Raw genomic sequence first — 19,556 nt, forward strand, 5'->3', positions numbered from 1 at the left:
CCAGGCTGCTGTCGGTCTAGACTACCAGTATTATCTGACCTGATGCGTTCAGCTCAGAATGCTGCGTTTACTGAGCACAGCTCAATTTTCGACAGTTTTAAAGCTGGGCAAACTGTGTAAGACCCACATTTTTTCCCATCTGTTCAGGCCGTACCCCGCCCTGTCTGTATGATGACATTTGCGTCCCTTCGACGCTACTTTATGTGGAAAAGTGAGGCTGCACCCCTCCTTCTTCCCGGACTCTCTGTGAGTTCACTGAGTGTTTGTGCACTATATGTACCCCGGGCTTTCGCCCTTGGGTCTTTGGTGTCAGATCTCAGCACGCACGGCGTTTTACACTGGGTCCCCTAGCGTAAGATATCTTACGCAGTACGAGAGACCTCTCGTAAGAGAACGTACTCGGTTACTAACGTAACCTCGGTTCTCTCTAGAAGAGGGAACGAGTACTGCGTATCTTGCCGTGCATGCACACGCTCTGGTTGCTTCGATGATGAAAAACCAGATAATAGCTGCCTGCGAGCGATATTTATAGGCCTAGACCACGCCCATTTCGGCGGGACGTGACGCAGCGGGCGCGAAGTGCCCTGATTGGGTCTGACGTCACGCCAGGCCTCGCTCGATAGGCTGCTGCAGTTGCCGCAGAGCAGCCAATAGGCGCGCGAGCTGTCTCGCCTATGTCTGCATTGCTGCTGCAACGCGTTTTGCATTATTACAAAATTAAGGATAATTTTTGGCTTCAATATCTCGCGGAAAAAGGATTTTCCCCTAGCGTAAGATATCTTACGCAGTACTCGTTCCCTCTTCTAGAGAGAACCGAGGTTACGTTAGTAACCGAGTACGTTTTTCGAGAATGTTGCACACCTGTTTGTCATTGTGCACGAAACTTCACGCCAATAAATCATCAGGAATATTTGCTGACTTGTGCGCGTCTCAAGCCTCTTTACATTCGTCCTAATGCCTGTTAGTCGTCCGTGGATTTGCCTATATTTGGCATTTAAAACGGAAACGTCTTTAGACATGGAAAATCGATTTTACAATCGATTCAATGAACACTTATGTCTCAAAAATCAAACAGATTTTCCACAAAAGTGACAGCCCTAGTCCCAACGGCATTTGTCTGTGGATCGACCGTTTTGAAACTTATATGGTAGTTTCATCGCCCCTAGATATCTAGATGCTAGATGCCCCTAGATAGATGCTATCATGAAAAAAGCCAGGAAATTTCAGTGTTGTCAATATGGGACCTTTAAGCTTTCCTAGAGGTACATCTACACATAGTCACTCGATCACGCTAAGAGACCTGGTGACAAAAACACATGAATTTTCAAACTTGATGGAACTATCCCTTTAAAAGTGTAGTAATGCAATAAATGCAGAAGATTATGCAGGGCTAAAGCTCACACTTCTATGAACCACATGTGTGAACTTTCTCTCACACGGGCACGAGAGAGAGTGTGAGAAAAGAGCAAGACAAAGAGAAAAGAAGCAGAGATCACACCCTGCTAACACGTGCCGGACACGGGTGATAAAGTCGGAGAGTCCCGGCTTCAGGCCTGCTGAAACCTATTTATCCCAGCTCTGTGTGTGCCGTGTGCTGCGGACACCGGCGTGACAGGAATACCTAATGACCTGATCCTGAACCTGCTAGTGTGCTTCAGTCTGTGACAGAGACACTCATTAGCACTTTACAATGTGTTCTAGCTCTAAATAGGGACATTGGGCTAGGATGAAAGCTGTAGAGTACAGAACTAATTTTCACATTTTCTGAAGAAAGCACGAGAGGTGTTTGCCCGTGTTCTGGAAGGTTTTAATTGCATTGCTAAGGTGTTTTCTAGTCGGCGGACCGACATCAAAAGAGTCCGTCCTGAAGTCTCAGTGATATTCTAGTCTCTACAGCCTAAACGTAATAAAAACTGCACAACATGACACATGATGTGAGGTAACATTGATATATCTAGTACTGATGGTGATTTGTTATCTAAACTATTTAAAATTGCTGTCATTATTAAAATAAACTAAAAAAAATAAACTAATAAATAAACAAAAAAAAGTTATGAAAAATTAGCTAAAATTATGAAAATAAAAACAAAAAAGCTAAATAGAAATATACAACAATTAAAAGCACATAAAATTATGAAACATTGAACTAAAATGAAAATATAAAAATATAAATTATTAATTAAATAATAAATAAATATATATAAATAATGAATTAACATAACAAATGCTATTTTAGTATTATTTATACAATTATTTTAATGTATACTATTATTATGAAAATAAAAACAAAAAAGCTAAATAGAAATATATACAGTTAAAAGCACATAAAATTATGAAACACTGGACTAAAATGAAAATATAAAAATAAAAAGTATTAATTAATTAATAAAACAAATAAATAATAAGAATAAATAATATATAAATAATGGATTAACATAACAAATGCTATTTTAGTATTATTTATACAATTATTTTAATGAATGTGTACTATTATTATGAAAATAAAAACAAAAAACTAAATAGAAATATATACAACAATTAAAAGCACATACAATTATGAAACATTGAACTAAAGTGAAAATATAAAAATAAAACGTATTAATTAATTAATAAAACAAATAAATAATAAGAATAAATGATATATAAATAATAAATTAACATAACAAATGTTATTTTAGTATTATTTATACAATTATTTTAATTAATGTATACTATTATATATTGATAATACCAAAATAACGTTTGTTCAAATCACTATCCAGAAATAAAAGTGATACTTGCTTTAGCAAAATGGGCAGGAATATTCAAGGTTATTAGTTGAAAAGTAAATTACCATCTCTAACATTAGCATGAATAATAATGAACTTTCTAAATGTTAGTATGCGTCGTTTAAAGTGCTTGAGACCGTCTGGATGAGTTTGGGAACTGTATTACAGTTTACAGTCTAACATAGTGAGCTTTTAAAGAGATTCCCTCGTTAATATTTGAAATATGCATATTAGATATTTGCAATTAAACCTTGAAAGGCTTTCGCTAATGTTTGGATGAGACGTGTATGTGTGAGCTCACCTGAACGACTCAATAAAATGAACAAGACAATGTCTGAAGAAACACACAAGTTTCATGTAAAGTGACAACAGAGTACAAGTCAATACACACAAAAGTGAAAAGGGTAAAATACAGCAAATCTTCAGTGCTTAAGGTCAAGTTTTTATAGTCTTTTCTTCCCTATTGTGACTTATATTCAAGTGAAACGCTTCTGGAACAAGAATAATTGTAGGGCGGGGCTTGTGTTTGTTCGTGGGGAATTGATTGGATGGTTGTGGTTTGCAATTGGTGGATCTCATGTGAGTGACAGGTTGCCCCGCCCTCGTCATCAGAGAAGAGAAGAGAAGAGAAGAGAAGAGAAGAGAAGAGAAGAGAAGAGAAGAGAAGAGAAGAGAAGAGAAGAGAAGAGAAGAGAAGAGAAGAGAGGAGAGGAGAGGAGAGGAGAGGAGAGGAGAGGAGAGGAGAGGAGAAGAGAAGAGAAGAGAAGAGAAGAGAAGAGAAGAGAAGAGAAGAGAAGAGAAGAGAAGAGAAGAGAAGAGAAGAGAAGAGAAGACAAGACACTGTAAGAGGGAGGGGAAGTTATTCTGATTCAAGATTATGAGGACACACGAATACACAAAAATGGTGTGCACAATAAATAATTTAGAATACATACTGCAATATTCCATAAAAAAATAATAATTGTCAATTTTGATTTCATAGTGACACTGTAAAAATGCTACAGTGAAAAACTGTTAATTGGTTAACTGAAAGTTTCCTTACTATATACTGTAAATAACTGTGATAGAGCTAATGGTACATTTAATGTCATTTTACTGTAAAATACCGTTAAATTTACAGTTTTTGGAAGTGAAAAAGTCATTGTATAATTTACAGTGAAAAAAACGTAAATTGACATTCCCACAATTCCCTGCGTGACACTTCGCATTTGATGAATTTTTGTTGAAATAACTGTTTCTTCATCGTTTTCTTAGTTTTTTTCTAATCAGTTATGTACATTAGGGTTTTATGCTACATTTAATGTTGTTAAATTAATGTTTATTGCATTTTTAAAATGTCATGTGTGTTACCATGATGGTGTTTAATGTGTGTGAATGACACTGCGCAGCTTCTATAGGCCTATATAAGAACTGTTTGTGATGAGCTTTGATTGATCATGTGACTGTCATTATTGTTGTGATTGTTGGTTGTGTATTACAATGGTACAAAACAGATATTAACTTCAATAGGTTGATAAATTAACATTATATCAGATATTGAAATACGGTTTATTACTGTAAATTTTAAGTTAAGTCTGTAAAACCTAAAATGTTGCTACTGTATTTTTTACGGTAAATTTCTGGCAACCACAGATGCCAGTTTTTTACTGTAAATTTAACGGAATCGTTTTTACAGTGTATGAACCTCTTCAAAATAAGTCAGCTACACACACACACACACACACACAGAGAGAGAGAGAGAGTTCGACTTATTTTGATTATATAAAAGAGGCTTAAGCACTGAAGATAGATATTTCATTTCTCGAAGGACTTTTACAAAACTCAATGAGTGAGAGAATCATGCTAAAACTGTAAGTGCAGATAAAGAAAGACGGAACAGTACATATCGGGTTATTTCGGGAACTTCTTTTCCTACATACACAACAAGTCATTTAGACATTTGCATCCGTTTGTTTTTTACACACATATCCATTGGTTCTACGCACTCAATCCGTTGCAGTTCTTTAAACTGTTGTTTTTGCTTGCAAATCACCGTCCACTGTGCAATGCTTATTGGCTGTACATTAAGTCAGAAGAGTACAAATCATATTTATTTTGCGTTAGCATGAAGCTGCAGTTTCACAATACATGAATTACACTTACGAATAACAGTAAAACGCTGCAAATCATGAAACGCGATTTACACCTTTACAAAGCTGCTCTTGTGCATGTGACTTTACACTCACAATCTTATGTACACTTCCACAAATCTCACCCTACGCATCCGATTCTTTATGGCATCATATTACCTTCATAACTCTGTTTGTATTTTTTGCCAGAGGAAACAAACACACACACACACACACACACACACACACACACACACACACACACACACACACACACACACACACACACACACACACACACACACTTACTTAGCTATCTAAATGGGGATATTCCATAGGCGTAATGTTTTTATACAGTACAAACTGTATATTCTCTCCCCTTACACTAACCCTAGCCCTAAACCAGAAAACTTTCTGTAGTTTTACATATTTAAAAAAACTTTAATTTAATATTTTTATACCAGATTTACAAATGAGGACGTCCCTGTTTTTGGAGACTTTGTCAGGTTTTGGTCACTTCTGGGTACAAATGTGTCCCCAAAATATAGTTAAGTAGGTACACACACACACACACACACACACACACTTAGCTAAATGGGGATATTCCAGAGGCGTAATGTTTTTATACTGTACAAACTGTATATTCTCTCCCCTTACACTAACTCTAGCCATAAACCAGAAAACTTTCTGCATTTTTACATTTTTAAAAAACCTTTAATTTAATATTTTTATACCAGATTTACAAACGAGGACATCCCTGTTTTTTGAGACTTTGTCAGGTTTTGGTCACTTCTGGGTACAAATTTGTCCCCAAAATAGTTAAGTAGGTACACACACACACTTTTTTTTAAAAAACTTTAATTTAATATTTTTATACCAGATTTACAAATGAGGACGTCCCTTTTTTTAAATACTTTGTCAGGTTTTGGTCACTTCCGCGTACAAATTTGTCCCCAAAATATAGTTAAGTAGGTACACACACACACACACACAAACACACGCACACACAAACACACGCACACACACACAGTCGCCGCTCCAAAACCTAGTGAGCTGCCTGCATAGACAGCTTCTTAAGGCATCATAGGAGCATTTTGGAACAAATCTTCCAGTTAGGCCGAGTTCTCGGTGAAAGCGCCCCCATCCGCACGCTCTCTTTCGCAATGGCAGCGCATTAGGCCCTCATGACAATTAGCCTGGGAAAAGGTTTACGACCGGCAGGCCCACAGGAGCGTACAAATCGGCACAGCCGGAGGCAGCCTCTCGAACAGGAAGGTAATTACAGCTCTTCTCATCATAACGCTGAGAGGAAGCAAGCGACATAACACACTCTCTTCTCTTAGATACTGCTATAATTAATTATCGTGCCTTTACTCTTTGATTTATTCCACGATTCATAACATATTTATACATTCAAGATGAATTATCATTTCCTTCAGGAATTAATCAAAAAGCAGAGGAAGGACCGGCCCTACGTGTTGTCGCTGGATCAAAGAGCGAGCGACTTACCTTGCGGCAGATATTCAGGCCACACCACAAGGTCAGTCGAGCTCACAGGCCCGAATCAAGCTATGAACAAACAGCACACCAACTGCTATGATTTATGATGTTGTATAAATTACGGTTCCTGAGATAGATCCTCCTTAACAACAAGCAAACACCTTCCAAAATATACTGAGATTCAGCATAAAAGTTTCAAGCCAACACAAAAATGACATTAACAATCCATAATGTATTTTTTTTTTAATGAAGCAGAATATTGAAAAAAGAAAAAAAGTAGGGCGGGACTTTTATTGTGTTTTTATTTCATTTATTGTGATTTGATTGGGTCACAAAATTTGCACTGATATTATTTTTATTTATTTTTTTCTAGGTGAAGAGGCAGAAGCAAGATACTATATTATTTTGAATAAAAGCCTATAAAGACATTTCTTTCTTTTTTTAATAACATGCACTGTTCACATTAAGACATACATTGATGTTCAGCAGTTTGGGGTCGGCAAGATTTTTTAATGTTTTTGATAAAAAGTCACATTTATTTGATAAAAAAAAAAAAAGTAAATACAGTAATATTGTAAAATATTTTTGCGATTTAAAATAACAGTTTTCTACGTGAATATATTTTAAAGTGTAATTTATATCCTGTGATCAAAGCTGAATTTTCAGCATCATTACTCCAGTCTTCAGTGTCACATGATCCTTCAGAAATCATTCTAATATGATGATTTGATGCTCAAGAAACATTTCTGATTATTATCAATATTAAAATCGGTTACTATTTTTTTTTCTTTGATTAATAGAAAGATCAAATGCATTTTTTTTAACATTATAAATGTTTACAGTCCCACTTAATGCATCCTTGCTTAATAAAATAACTAATGTCTTTAAAAAAAAAAAAAAATTCTTACTAAGCCTAAATTTTTAAACAATAGCATTTATTAATCAATTTTTTAATTTCATGTTGACTTTAAAGCTAAATAGGTCCATTCGGAGCAACACTAAACATGCAACATATCTGGATCACGTTCATGTTTCCTCTCCCCAATAACTTATACGTGTCAAATAACGAGTGTCAAACGCCTAGAAATTCAATCAAGTACATTATTAGCTATAAACCCCCTCAAACTCAGAGAGTGTCCTATCCTGTCCTTTTGCATTTCTGCACATCACTGAAACAAGCACATCCAGAAGGAAATCCACTTGGAGCGCACTAACGTGTGCACGTGTGCAGAAAACCCATCCACTCCAGTCCACAGATTAATAATTTAGTGCTGAGTGTCTTAAATGCTGTTCTGAAGCAGCCGAGACCCTCCTGCCCCAGAAAACAGGTGTCTGACTGCGAATCCCCACGAGCTGGGCCGGATGATTTGTGCGTCTCGCTCGGGATGTGCAGTCAGCTGGATTGCGTTTTACCTCTTCGTCTGATAATGGCGGGTGAGGATTTCTGGGCCGCGGGGGTTAATGGCACGAAACAGAACCGAGTTGCTAATTACATGTTCCGAACTATTTATCAGATTCTCCATCTGCACAGCGCCACGACTCTCATTGTGCACGCTAAATTACTCCTCGGATTATCTTTGTAAAAGCAAGTTTTCATAATTAGGGCCCTGCGTGGATGTTTTCTCACTGCGAGCGCCAACAGACACTGAGAGGGAGAGAAAATTAGCTGACTGCTTCATTTGGGCTTGACGTCTTAAACCAGCGACACAAAAGCATCAAAACATCCTAAAAGAAAGTGTACTAGATTCATTTCGGGATCTGTATCATAATTATCAGAATATCCCGATCCCGATCCCAATAATAAACCTCAAAGAATCAAAACTTTGCTGTATAAAACCTGTTGTTTTTAGTGTAACTGTAAAAATGTCTTTCTGATGTGAAATCTGCACTGATGTTTATTAAGTAAACGTAAGAATAACTTTAATATTGTTAGTAATATTTCAAGATAAACACTTTTTTCTCAGGTTTACTTCATTTTTCAGAAAAATCATGCTAATATGCGAGAATCAAATCCATCAGGCTTTTGAGGAAGGTTTATTAGTTCATCTCTCAATCATTGCATTGCATTATATGTTTTAAAACTATAGAGCTTTGATCATAAAACTAAGCATTTAAATATCATCTTACTAAGACTTAATATTGACAGATATAGAGTGATGACTGATATTTAGAGTATGCATTATATGTAAGTATCTGCTGTGCTGTTATAAATATCTCATTGGTTTACATTACAAGCATCAGAATTTCATCATACGTTGTGGCGTATAAATATCAGCATCTGCTCCAAATTGCATATTTTGCTCAGTTTGAGCCTCTGAATAAAACTGAGGCGTTCTCACTACACTGTAAAATCTAATTAGTTGGACTTACTTAAAAAAAAGCATGCAAACTAAAAATTTACTTAAAAAAAATAAAATAATTGTTACCATTGTTGTGTTTTGCATGCTGAATGTTGAAGTCTGTGTGACTCAAGTATGAGCAATTGCAAGATTGTCACAAATATAGAGGGATTATATAAACCCAATTAAAAGTTTAACAAGGTTTAGGACATAAGTGTTAGCAACAAAATTAGAAAAGATCATTAATTGACATAAAATATAGTTATGTTATACATCATTCATATATATATATATATAAACTCTTCTCTTCCTTTGAAACTGAATAACTGATTTCTTGTTGCAATCACTGCATCAATGAGAAGATAATTACAATAGTATAAATTAAGTTCCAAGTGGCCAACCAAAGGGATTACTAATCGCCATAATGGTGACTAAAAACATTTTAGGAAAATCATCATCAATTTATGAAGTCAGCTTGTGCGATGTTCTCTCAAATTTTTCAGTTGTATTAAAATGTCAACATTCAAGATGACTTTGGGAAATGAGTGAATGCAAACAGAGAAAAATAACTGCAGAAGTGGAGGAAATGAGTGAAAAGTCCTAAGATTTTCCCCGCCTCAAAAACTCGCACTCAAACCAATCAATTAATCTTAACTTGGGTTTTCAGAGTAAACAAAGAATAGTATGTGAATAGTTCAGATTACTAGATTTTTACAATTAAGTTAACTAAAAAGTGTTAGTTAGAATCACTGTTGAATTTTACAGTGTATATCATATGAGCCTGATGTATCAAATATGATACTTAACAAAACAGATTTGATAGATTTCGTGTAAAAAGGTCAATAAAATGTTCAATTAAAAAAAAATATATTTTTCAGACTATTATTTCAAAAGTCATGATTAATTTCCTTATGACGCATTTTACCCTTATAGTCCAATTGGAAGTGATTTTCCCTAAAAACATGTAGTTTTTGTATCGCAATCTTAATTCCCATTTGGATTTGATCTAAATTATGTCAAATTCCAAGTGTTTTGCTTGGCTAGGGTCTCCTTTTCTACATGCTTGAAAAAAGTTTGAACTGTTTTCCCATCATAAGGTGCGTAACACTTCTCAAAGGGAGTAATCTCTGACACCTCTCGACATCAGACCCAGCGGTGCGGCCGACTCTATTAAGACATGCACGCGCCGTCCGACGCCAGCCTCCTCGCAGTAAATTTTATTAAAATTACCTTCATTATAAGACACTCTTCATTATAAAACCAAAAAGTGCTGCTGGTCTCCCAGGGCCTTTGGATTAATAAGGACAGCGATGTATTTTAAGCCGTAAACTCGACTTCTTACTGTCCTTAATCTCCTTTCTACTTCACAGGCCAAATTAACACCTCTCCCCGGCTCTGACGGGACCTCATTAGCTCTCTTCCACTCCGAAAGAGAAAAGAACAGGAAAGATGACGAGGAGGAAGAAGAAGAAGGAGGATGGAGACGACCAATGACAGCCACCAGCTCGGGGATTAACCCTTTCACGCGACCGAACGCTTCGGGAATCTAGGTCGACGCGTGTTTCTAATCAGCCGCCTGGTTAACGATAATTAGCAGGCGAGGCAGGAGGGGAGGAGAGGGAGGGACACGCACAAATGAAACAGAGAAAGAAAAGAGAAACCTGTCATGTCGCAAACACTTCAAAGCCGACGACTTCTCTTTTAAAAGCGGCACGATAAGGGTCCAAGAACCACCAGGGACCTCGAGAAAGCGCAGCGCTGGAGAAGGGAGGAGAACGAGGGCCGAAGAGACCTAAAACACACACGCTTCAGAGGGACACAAAACACACAAACACACACTCCACCTACATAACGCTGCCAGCTCTCAGACTTTACTCTCACTGTTAAACTTTTCCGGCGCAGTAAGTGGTCCCTGTGAAGTTTACCCATCATGCACCTCTCAGTCAGGGCTGCTTTCAGTCTTGGAAACTGCATGTTATAAAATGTACAGACCGTTTCATTCGTGCTAAAACACAATATAGTAACAGCTGTGATGTGAAACACCTGTTCACCGACTACTGTGTTTTCATATAAATTCAGTATAATAATTTTTATTTTATTTTTATTAAAAACTTGTCCTTAATATTTTTATTATACAATAACCAAAGCTATAGTATTCAAGACACTCAAGCTATATTGCAAGTATATTCAACAGCACGTTGTGCCGTTCTACACAATAAATTTTTTAATATAATTTTACACAATTTATATTCACTAATTTGCATTTGCAAATCAAGTTTTCCAAGTGTGATTTATATAAAAGGATTTTTTTTAAACCCTCTTAAAAAGACCAGATTGATATGGAGCTATTTGTAGCTTATGAAAAAATTTGAAGCAGTGCTAAACAAATATATAAAAATATATATAAACACAGCATATGGTGAATATAATTCATAGCATTACATTTACATTTATGCATTTGGCAGACGCTTTTATCCAAAGTGACTTACATTGCGTTATCCTATACATTTATACATAGGTATGTGTATGTGCATTAGGGCATTGAAAAGTATAAATATTTTATTATATATATAAATCTGGACTAATGATTTCTGAAGGATCATGTGACTGGAGTAATGATGCTGAAAATTCAGCTTTGCATCACAGGAAAAAAATATATTTTAAAAGTATATTCAAATAGAAAACAATAATTTTAAACTAATAATATTACAGTTTTTTTCTGTATTTTTGATCAAATAAATGTACTGTAGCCTTGATTAGCATTAGAGACTTCTTTTTTAAAAAACATACATTTTATTGTTTAATGCTTCAAAACGTTTGACCGGTACTGTATATATATATATATATATATATATATATATATATATATATATATATATAAAATTCGATAATTATAGATAATTCCAGGCTTAAATCGATGTAAAATGCAGTTTGCAACTCATTTTACTCCTATAACTGGACACATTTCCAAGTGAAACAAGATATCCAGCTAAGTAAATAAGTACATATAGGCCAGGACTTTATCCAGTGGGAATAGATTAGATCATGAAAACATGTATTCAGCAGGTTTAATGACACAGACAAGCGCACCCTTGAGTATGAGGTTTGTTACATGTTAAGTCTGTTCAACAGGACCTTGCTCTCACAACGAGCCCTACGCTGAAAAAACTGGATGAAATACAATCACAAGTGGCCACTGGAGACAGATCTGAGATGCATGTTAATACCAGGCATGAGAGGCGATCTGTCGAGGCTGACCACTTGTTATCAGGCCTAAAACACTTCTCTGTTGTGATCAGGCTTTTATAACCCTGTGGATATATTCTACAAAAATGCCTTCACATCCCTGCATGCCAGAGGACGGCAGCGAATCACTCCTGATCAGACGGGAAACCTGCGCTATCGTTTCAGTATGCCTGAGCATTCTGGACCACAGACGAGGAGCGCAAATATGATTTATGATGTGCTGTTTAATGGCTGGAGCAGCGGCTCTGACTCTGAGAGGAGATCAGATGACTTTCTCGACAGGAGCATGTCAGGGAAGGAACGGGGAGTGCACCATTACACCAGGATGACAGAGAGAGTGAGAGAGGCCTCCAGTACTGCGTCTTAATGGAGGAGAGATGCTACTTAAGTCTGACGGGAAAATGATACCAGTCAATACAGCGAAGGGGGGAGGGGGGGGGGGGGGGGGGGGGTGGAGAACAGATATGGATGACGTGATGCTGAGAGATTTTTGATGCCAGTGTGTGCCTGGGAGAGTGGCTTATTGTGTTTACATAAGACATCCAGAAATAATGACAGAGCCCTAAATGCAATCAATTGATTCGGATGTTATTTAAAGTGCCCCTATTATGTGTGTTCTGACATTACCTGCGTATTATAGCAGTTTGTGAACGTAAAAGGTCTGTAAAGATTCAAAGATCAAAGTGCTTAATAAAGTTATTGTCTTCAAAAAGAAAGAACCGTCGTCAGTAACTCTTAAGTAAGTCGTCAGTCTTACTCCCTGCTTGAACCTATGTGGGTTTGTAACAAATTTGCATAATGCCAGCCTATGGTCTTCATTGGAAGCCAGCAAACAACGTCTGCTTTGCCCCGCCCTCAAACACCGTAGTTGTAGCTGAGACTGGAAGAGTTTGGTTCGTGTTGTTCATGTCGAGAAGACGCTGCTTTCTGGGGTTTTTTTACGACATGTTCTGTAAGCTATAGACCAATCAGAACAGACTGGGGCATCTGACCAATCAGAGCTGAGTAGACCAATCACAACAGACTGGATCATCTGACCAATCAGAGCAGAGTAGACCAATCACAACAGATTGGGTCATCTGACCATTCAGAGCAGAGTAGACCAATCACAACAGACTGGATCATCTGACCAATCAGAGCAGAGTAGACCAATCACAACAGACTGGGTCATCTGACCATTCAGAGCAGAGTAGACCAATCACAACAAACTGGGTCATCTGACCAATCATAGCAGAGTAAACCAATCACATTCACAACAGACTGGGCCATCTGACCAATCAGAGCAGAGTAGACCAATCACAACAGACTGGATCATCTGACCAATCAGAGCAGAGTAGACTCTTAGAAAGGAGACCAAATCCTTCATTGAATCGTTTCAGACACTGTGAGAAAAGAGCTGATGCTGCAATGCATTTTATGAGAGAAATAAAGTGGTTTTTGACCTTGGATGCAGATAAATCTACTGTAGGAGACCTTCAAAACAAAATTGGGAACATTTAAAATAGCATAATAGGGGCACTTTAATGTATTAATTCTCCAAATCTCTCCAGCAGGAACAGTGTCATTTTCGAGGTGGATTTGATGTTATCTGAATTAAACAGTGAGTGTTGACTGACCTCAGCTTGGAAACTCTTGAGGACGGGCGAAACCATCTCCAACACCTCCTAAAAACAGAAAAACAGGCAAAACTGATGAATCTCACAAAACCTGGTCAAGAACAGGCCACATTGCGGCAAAAAAATTAAAATAAAAACCTTTATATTTTGCCTGATGATTATAAAGCCTATTTTTGGGGTCATTAAGATACTTTACATTTTTGTGAATGACTTTCAAATGACAGTTTTGGGGAGAGAATTGACATGAAAATAGTGTCAATGCAAACAATCTTAATCATCCTAAAACAGGCTTTATTATATTTGCACATATTTCCTAAAATATAAAACAAAATGTATTTCTTGAAGAATAATCTGAGTATGTTTTGATTCACCCCAAAAGTCACATAACATTTCACAGTTGAGAAAACACAGTTCCCTGTACTTCTGCTCCCAACATAAGTGCATCTCATGAAATGAGAGCGAATACACATTTTGTGCTAAAAAAGGTCAATGCAAAACATATACATTTCTCTTTTATTAATGAAAAATAATATTTCTGGCCAGCTGACCTTAAAATTTAGAGTAGCAAAAAAATTAGAATAGCAATATTTTAATATTTCAGCAATATATAAAAGTATTTTGTACCAAGATATTCTTTGACATACACTGAAGTACAATGTAAAGATATTGTATATGAAAATAATTCAGTACCATGATAAATATCAAAGTCAAGTAAAAACTTTCAACATAGTAAAATAAAGCAAATAAAAGCAAACATGTTTATGGTGTATAGTAGTACTGTAGCTCTGGAGAATGTTTGAGATGATTTAATTCACCAAGAATATGCCAGACGTTACTGTAATGACCATTTTCCCGACCTTGAGAAAGATTCCACATTATATGATAGAAGATGATAGGGGTGCAACGGATCAAAAAACTCACGGTTCGGATCGTTTCTCGGATCAGAGTCACGGATCGGATCATTTTTCGGATCAGCAAAATTTTATTTTATTTTTTTATTAACACTTTTAAATTGTTAAATTAAAATATATAAAATCAACTTAAAGTGCACAAGGCATAATATCTTCTTTTTAACATAATTAATGAAAAACAACTTAAAGTGCAACATAAAAAGGCATCTCCTTCCTTTAAACATGGACCAATGCTTTATGTGTTTCCACTGTCATATAGGGCTGTCAAAATTGCTCAAAAATGACGTTCGAATATTCCCTCTAAAAAACACATATTTGAATTATTCGAACATCTGGTTGCGCATTTTGTCAATGACGCGCATTAGGCCTATGTCAATAACAGGACAAATTAATACAAAGAGACATAACTACTTGTGTAGTTCATTTAAGTTTAAACATATTTGACAACGTATTACCTTGCTCGCTCGCACTCGCAGGCACTCTTTCTCTCTCTCTCTCGCCGTCACCCATGCTGCGTTCACACCAAACGCGAATAGAGCGTCTGGCGCGAGTGATTTCAATGTGAAGTCAATGTAAAGACGCGTTTACGCACGTCTGGAGGTTTTGCGGCGCGAATGAGGCGTCACGCTCTCTGCGGTTCATAACGCTCGCCATGACCACGCTGTGTGTGGACTGAACATGCGCACAACTTTTTTTTCATCAATCAATCCGCGGATCACGTGAGTGCCGAACCGAAGATATTGATCCGAACGGATCACGGATCGATGATGATCCGTTGCACCACTAGAAGATGAACATACTGCATTACAGAAATGTTTCTGTTGATTACATTAGAAACTAAATCTCCAACATTTGTTTATGCAAAGCAAAATTAGCGAATAAAATGACACTTCAGCTCAAATAACATATTAAATATTCTGTAAATGCTTTAATAAATGAACGAGTTCCACTTTTAAACCCATCAAAAGGATTGTACGTGCATTATTGAATATTTCAAATTTTTTTATAAATAAAAAAAGATTTTAAAATTGTCTGTGGTAATCAACAGTACGCCACATATGTTGTTTATAGATGTTTCACTGAAGACACTAATAACTTCTCCATTAACACAAATAACTCATCTGATTCTCCTGTCAATCCATTAATGAGGCTTTGTTTCTGTTCATTATACGCCACAGTCTGTGCTGATACGGCTAGCATGATCCCCCATCCGCTCCAGACGTTTCGCTAATCTTGTAAATTCTGATTGTCACTGATGACATTTGTGTCAAGTGGAAAGCAAACGAGGAGTCGGGCTTCTGAGTCGAGAGGTCTGACGGTGGATCGTGTCGAAGCTTCAAACACAGCTCCCGAAAAAGGAAGGCCGCTAACGAGGAAAAATGTAAAATGCGTATAATGAGAGACGCGTGACAAGCATTCCTCCCGACGTCACCTTTACCTGAAGAGGAACTGGAAGGCGCAGCTCCGGATTAGAGTGATGGGAATTTAAACGGAGAGGGACTTGAACTTAAAGACATCCAGTGGAGGATTTTTCTCCATGGGAACGGGCCGGCTCATTTTCTGGGGTGTTTTATTCAGGTTCTGGAAGCTTAAATGCTGATGTTAGACTGGCTGGATGTGGAAAGTAACGTCAGTAAACACCAGTGTTACACTATTAGAGCTGAAACTGGAGGGATGAATTGGTTTGTGTGCCTTCAGTGAAATAAACACAGGGAGTGAGAGTCTGAGAGAGGTTCTGAAACTACAGAAGCGCAGGAATATGAGGAGGAGTAAAGAAGAGAGGGGAATAGGAAGGACAAGAGGGGAGGAACAGAAAGTGGAAAGGGGCGGGGCCACATGAGAGGGGTGGGGCCAAACAAGAGGGGCGGAGCCAACCGCAGAGAAACGATGTAATGATTTTAAAAGAGTCTCTTCTGCTCACCAAGAAGGCATTTATTTGAAGAGTAATATTGTGAAATATTATTGCAACTTATAACTGTTTTCTATCTGGATGCATTTTAAAGTGTAATTTATTCCTGTGATCAAAGCTGAATTTTCAGCATCATTACTCCAGTCTTCAGTGTCACATGATCCTTCAGAAATCACTCTAATATGATGATTTGCTGCTCAAGAAACATTTCTGATTATTATCAGTGTTGAAAACAGTTGTGCTGTTTCATAATTTCAGTGTGAAACCAAGATACCTTTTTTTAAAGATTATTTTGATATAAAATATTAAATCATAAAGAGCATTTGTGTATGCTCGTGTGTATATATATATATATATATATATATATATATATATATATATATATATATATATATATATATATATATATATATATATATAAATAATTACAGTAAATATATCTTGGAATTTTCTGTAAATTATGTTATATAATATAATTTATGTACATGTAAATAAATATATAAATCATTTTAATAACTATGAAGGTACATTTATTATGCAACAAACATAAGTGCCAAATCCAGCCAATCACTATTGTCATGATGTCATTTCCTACTGCTCCAGAATAATTGGTCACATGGCATTTATGGAACAGGTGATTGGCTCAAAAACTTCTGATATATGAGAAGAGGAGGAGTTCAGACAAGAGAAGGAAGGCAGAAAATGAGAGGAGGAGCAGACAAACAGAGGTGGAAATAAGGGCCAAAAAGACAAAAATAAACATGAAACATGAAGCAAAACTTGGTTGCTATCTCAGGTAAGGTCAAGAAACCTTGATCAACATGAAACTGACTAGATGAACGTCTCCCTTAATACTTTTTGAACACACACACACACACACCGAACAGTTTCTCGCTCTCCCACTCACCTCTGGGACATTTTTCTTGAATTCACGGCTCAGTTCCACCAGGTGTTTGTGGGAGTCCTCGCTCTCCTCCTGTCGGCCTGCGAGTTGGGCCGCCACTGAGTTTAGCTCCCTCTACAGAGACAAAGAGAGAGATGCTTTAGAGAGGCCTGCCAACGCTCATATACACAGCTTAGTACATACATAAATAAATATACGCTGTTGAATATTAACCACGTAATCCGTCATGATCTTATAGAAGGCGACTGCTTACTGTAAGCTCGGTCCCATTAATAATTAAACCAAAATACATCCAATGCCTACAGTAGCAGAAGGCCTTTTAGATAATCAGAATCCAAAATAATCAATACCTCTGCAACAGTCATGGGAGAGCGGGGAGAGAGAGAGAGAGAGTGAGAGAGAGAGAGAGAGGGAGAGAGAGAGAGAGAGAGAGAGAGAGAGAGAGAGAGAGAGAGAGAGAGAGAGAGAGTGTGTGAGAGAGAGAGAGAGAGAGAGAGAGAGAGAGAGAGAGAGAGAGAGAGAGTGTGAGAGAGAGAGAGAGAGAGAGAGAGAGAGAGAGAGAGAGAGAGAGAGAGCGATGGCACATGCACAGGAACGCTGAATATTCACCAATATCCATCTTATGCAGTTGATCTTGTGAGCAGAAAGACTGAAATATGGGCAAGAGCGACTGTAGAGGAGTAGCACTAACAAAATCGATATGAGAGAAAGAACTGCTGTTTTTTGTACACGTTCCATTATAATAACATTGTTTCACATGTATAACTGTTCTTCTTCCTTGCCAAACCATGTACATAATTTTATTTTTTTAAAGAAAAAAAAACAAATAAATTTGACAATACATATATAAACGTTCTTTGAAATTTTATATTCATCAATTTAACACTAAAATATGAAGCAGCACAACTGTTTACAAAATTGATAATCATAAATGTTTCTTGAGCATCAAATCATCATATTCGAATGATTTCTGAAGGATCATGTGACACTGAAGTCTGGAGTAATGATGCTGAAAATTCTCACAGGAATAAATTACATTTGACTATATATTCACATAGAATGTGTCACAATATTACTGTTTTTACTGTATTTCTTTTATCAAATAAATGCTTGGTAAGCATAAGAAATGTAAATCTTCTCAACCCCAAACCTCTGAACTTATATTAAATATATAAATCTTACTACATGTCTCATTCTCTCACAGTCAAAGGTCTTTCTGTTCCAACTAAAACTAATAAAATGAGAGAGAGGGCTTTTCAATTACTGTACCAAATTTGTACATGACATAAAATTAAATTCTCTATGTTTTAATTAATCTCTACTCTTACTTTAAGGCAATTTAGAAAATTATCTAGTGCGAGAGGAAGAATTCCTGAGGACAAAAAGCGGTAACGCAGCCCTAGATTTACGGCAAGGCTTTCTGCGCCACTGCTCGGATGCTTTTCAAGCTCTTCGCTGGAGTCTAGGAAGTGTGATGATGGGGAGGATCTGGACGGCCAGTTTGTGTTTCCGGGACACATAATAAAGTAGATTATTTGACCTCCAGAGGCACTTCAGACGCCAGAACTGCACAAAAAGGACGAGTATCTGAGCTTTAAAACCCTCATGACGGCATATATTCCCTGAAGTTCTGCACTTGACTGGCAAGACACTAAAATAGAAACACCAATGATCAACATGATCACCAATTATCTTTTTTTATAGAATTCATTTACAGAGAGCAGTTAAGCCATAATTGTTCAGGGCCAGGAAGAGTTTCGTGGACTGTGATGGTTCATTTAACCTCTATTATCTGAAAGCAGAGTACAGCTAATCTGACTGACATCTGAGGGACAACAACAGATCTAGAAGAGCCATCAAACCCTGATGGGATCAAGCCAATAACAAGTTTCGCGCTGTTTGATGAGTTTGTAGAGCGTAAAGAATGGTCGTCTCTCTACAACAGCAGGTGTGCAAAACGCATGACCCTAATTCTAAATAAATATGTAGGACTGTGTGTTTGGAATTAAATGTCAGCTCTTTTTTTTTTTCCAGCTATTGTTCTTCTTTGTTTCCATTTTTAACGATTTCTTGCTTTAGTTACTTGAATGTTGCAGTATGTTATGCAGAATGTTTAGAGAGTCTATAGAGAGTCAAGATTTTTTACATTCAACAGCTCTTCACTGGAGCCTGGAAGTGTGAGGGTGAGGATCTGGACGGCCAGTTTGTGTTTCAGGGTCACTTGTTACATTATAAATAAAGGAATTCTTTAAAAG

The 19,556-nt window shown here is 36.9% G+C and overlaps 1 protein-coding gene across 3 annotated transcripts in view; it reads right to left on the bottom strand.

Annotated features, from left to right (window-relative positions):
* The window catches only part of LOC309512314 (homeobox protein cut-like 2), a 222,641-nt gene that overhangs the window by 88,228 nt on the left and 114,857 nt on the right, over nucleotides 1-19,556 (bottom strand). For all 3 annotated transcript variants that reach the window (XM_082187818.1, XM_082187819.1, XM_082187820.1), the window contains 2 exons: nucleotides 17,305-17,415; nucleotides 13,578-13,625 (listed from right to left, as the gene is read on the bottom strand). In XM_082187818.1, coding sequence (XP_082043944.1) covers nucleotides 13,578-13,625; nucleotides 17,305-17,415 — 159 coding nt within the window. The remainder of the gene's footprint in view (nucleotides 1-13,577; nucleotides 13,626-17,304; nucleotides 17,416-19,556) is intronic.

Source organism: Leuciscus leuciscus (assembly GCF_965113295.1).
Source record: "Leuciscus leuciscus genome assembly, chromosome: 13".
Classification (NCBI taxonomy): domain Eukaryota; kingdom Metazoa; phylum Chordata; class Actinopteri; order Cypriniformes; family Leuciscidae; genus Leuciscus; species Leuciscus leuciscus.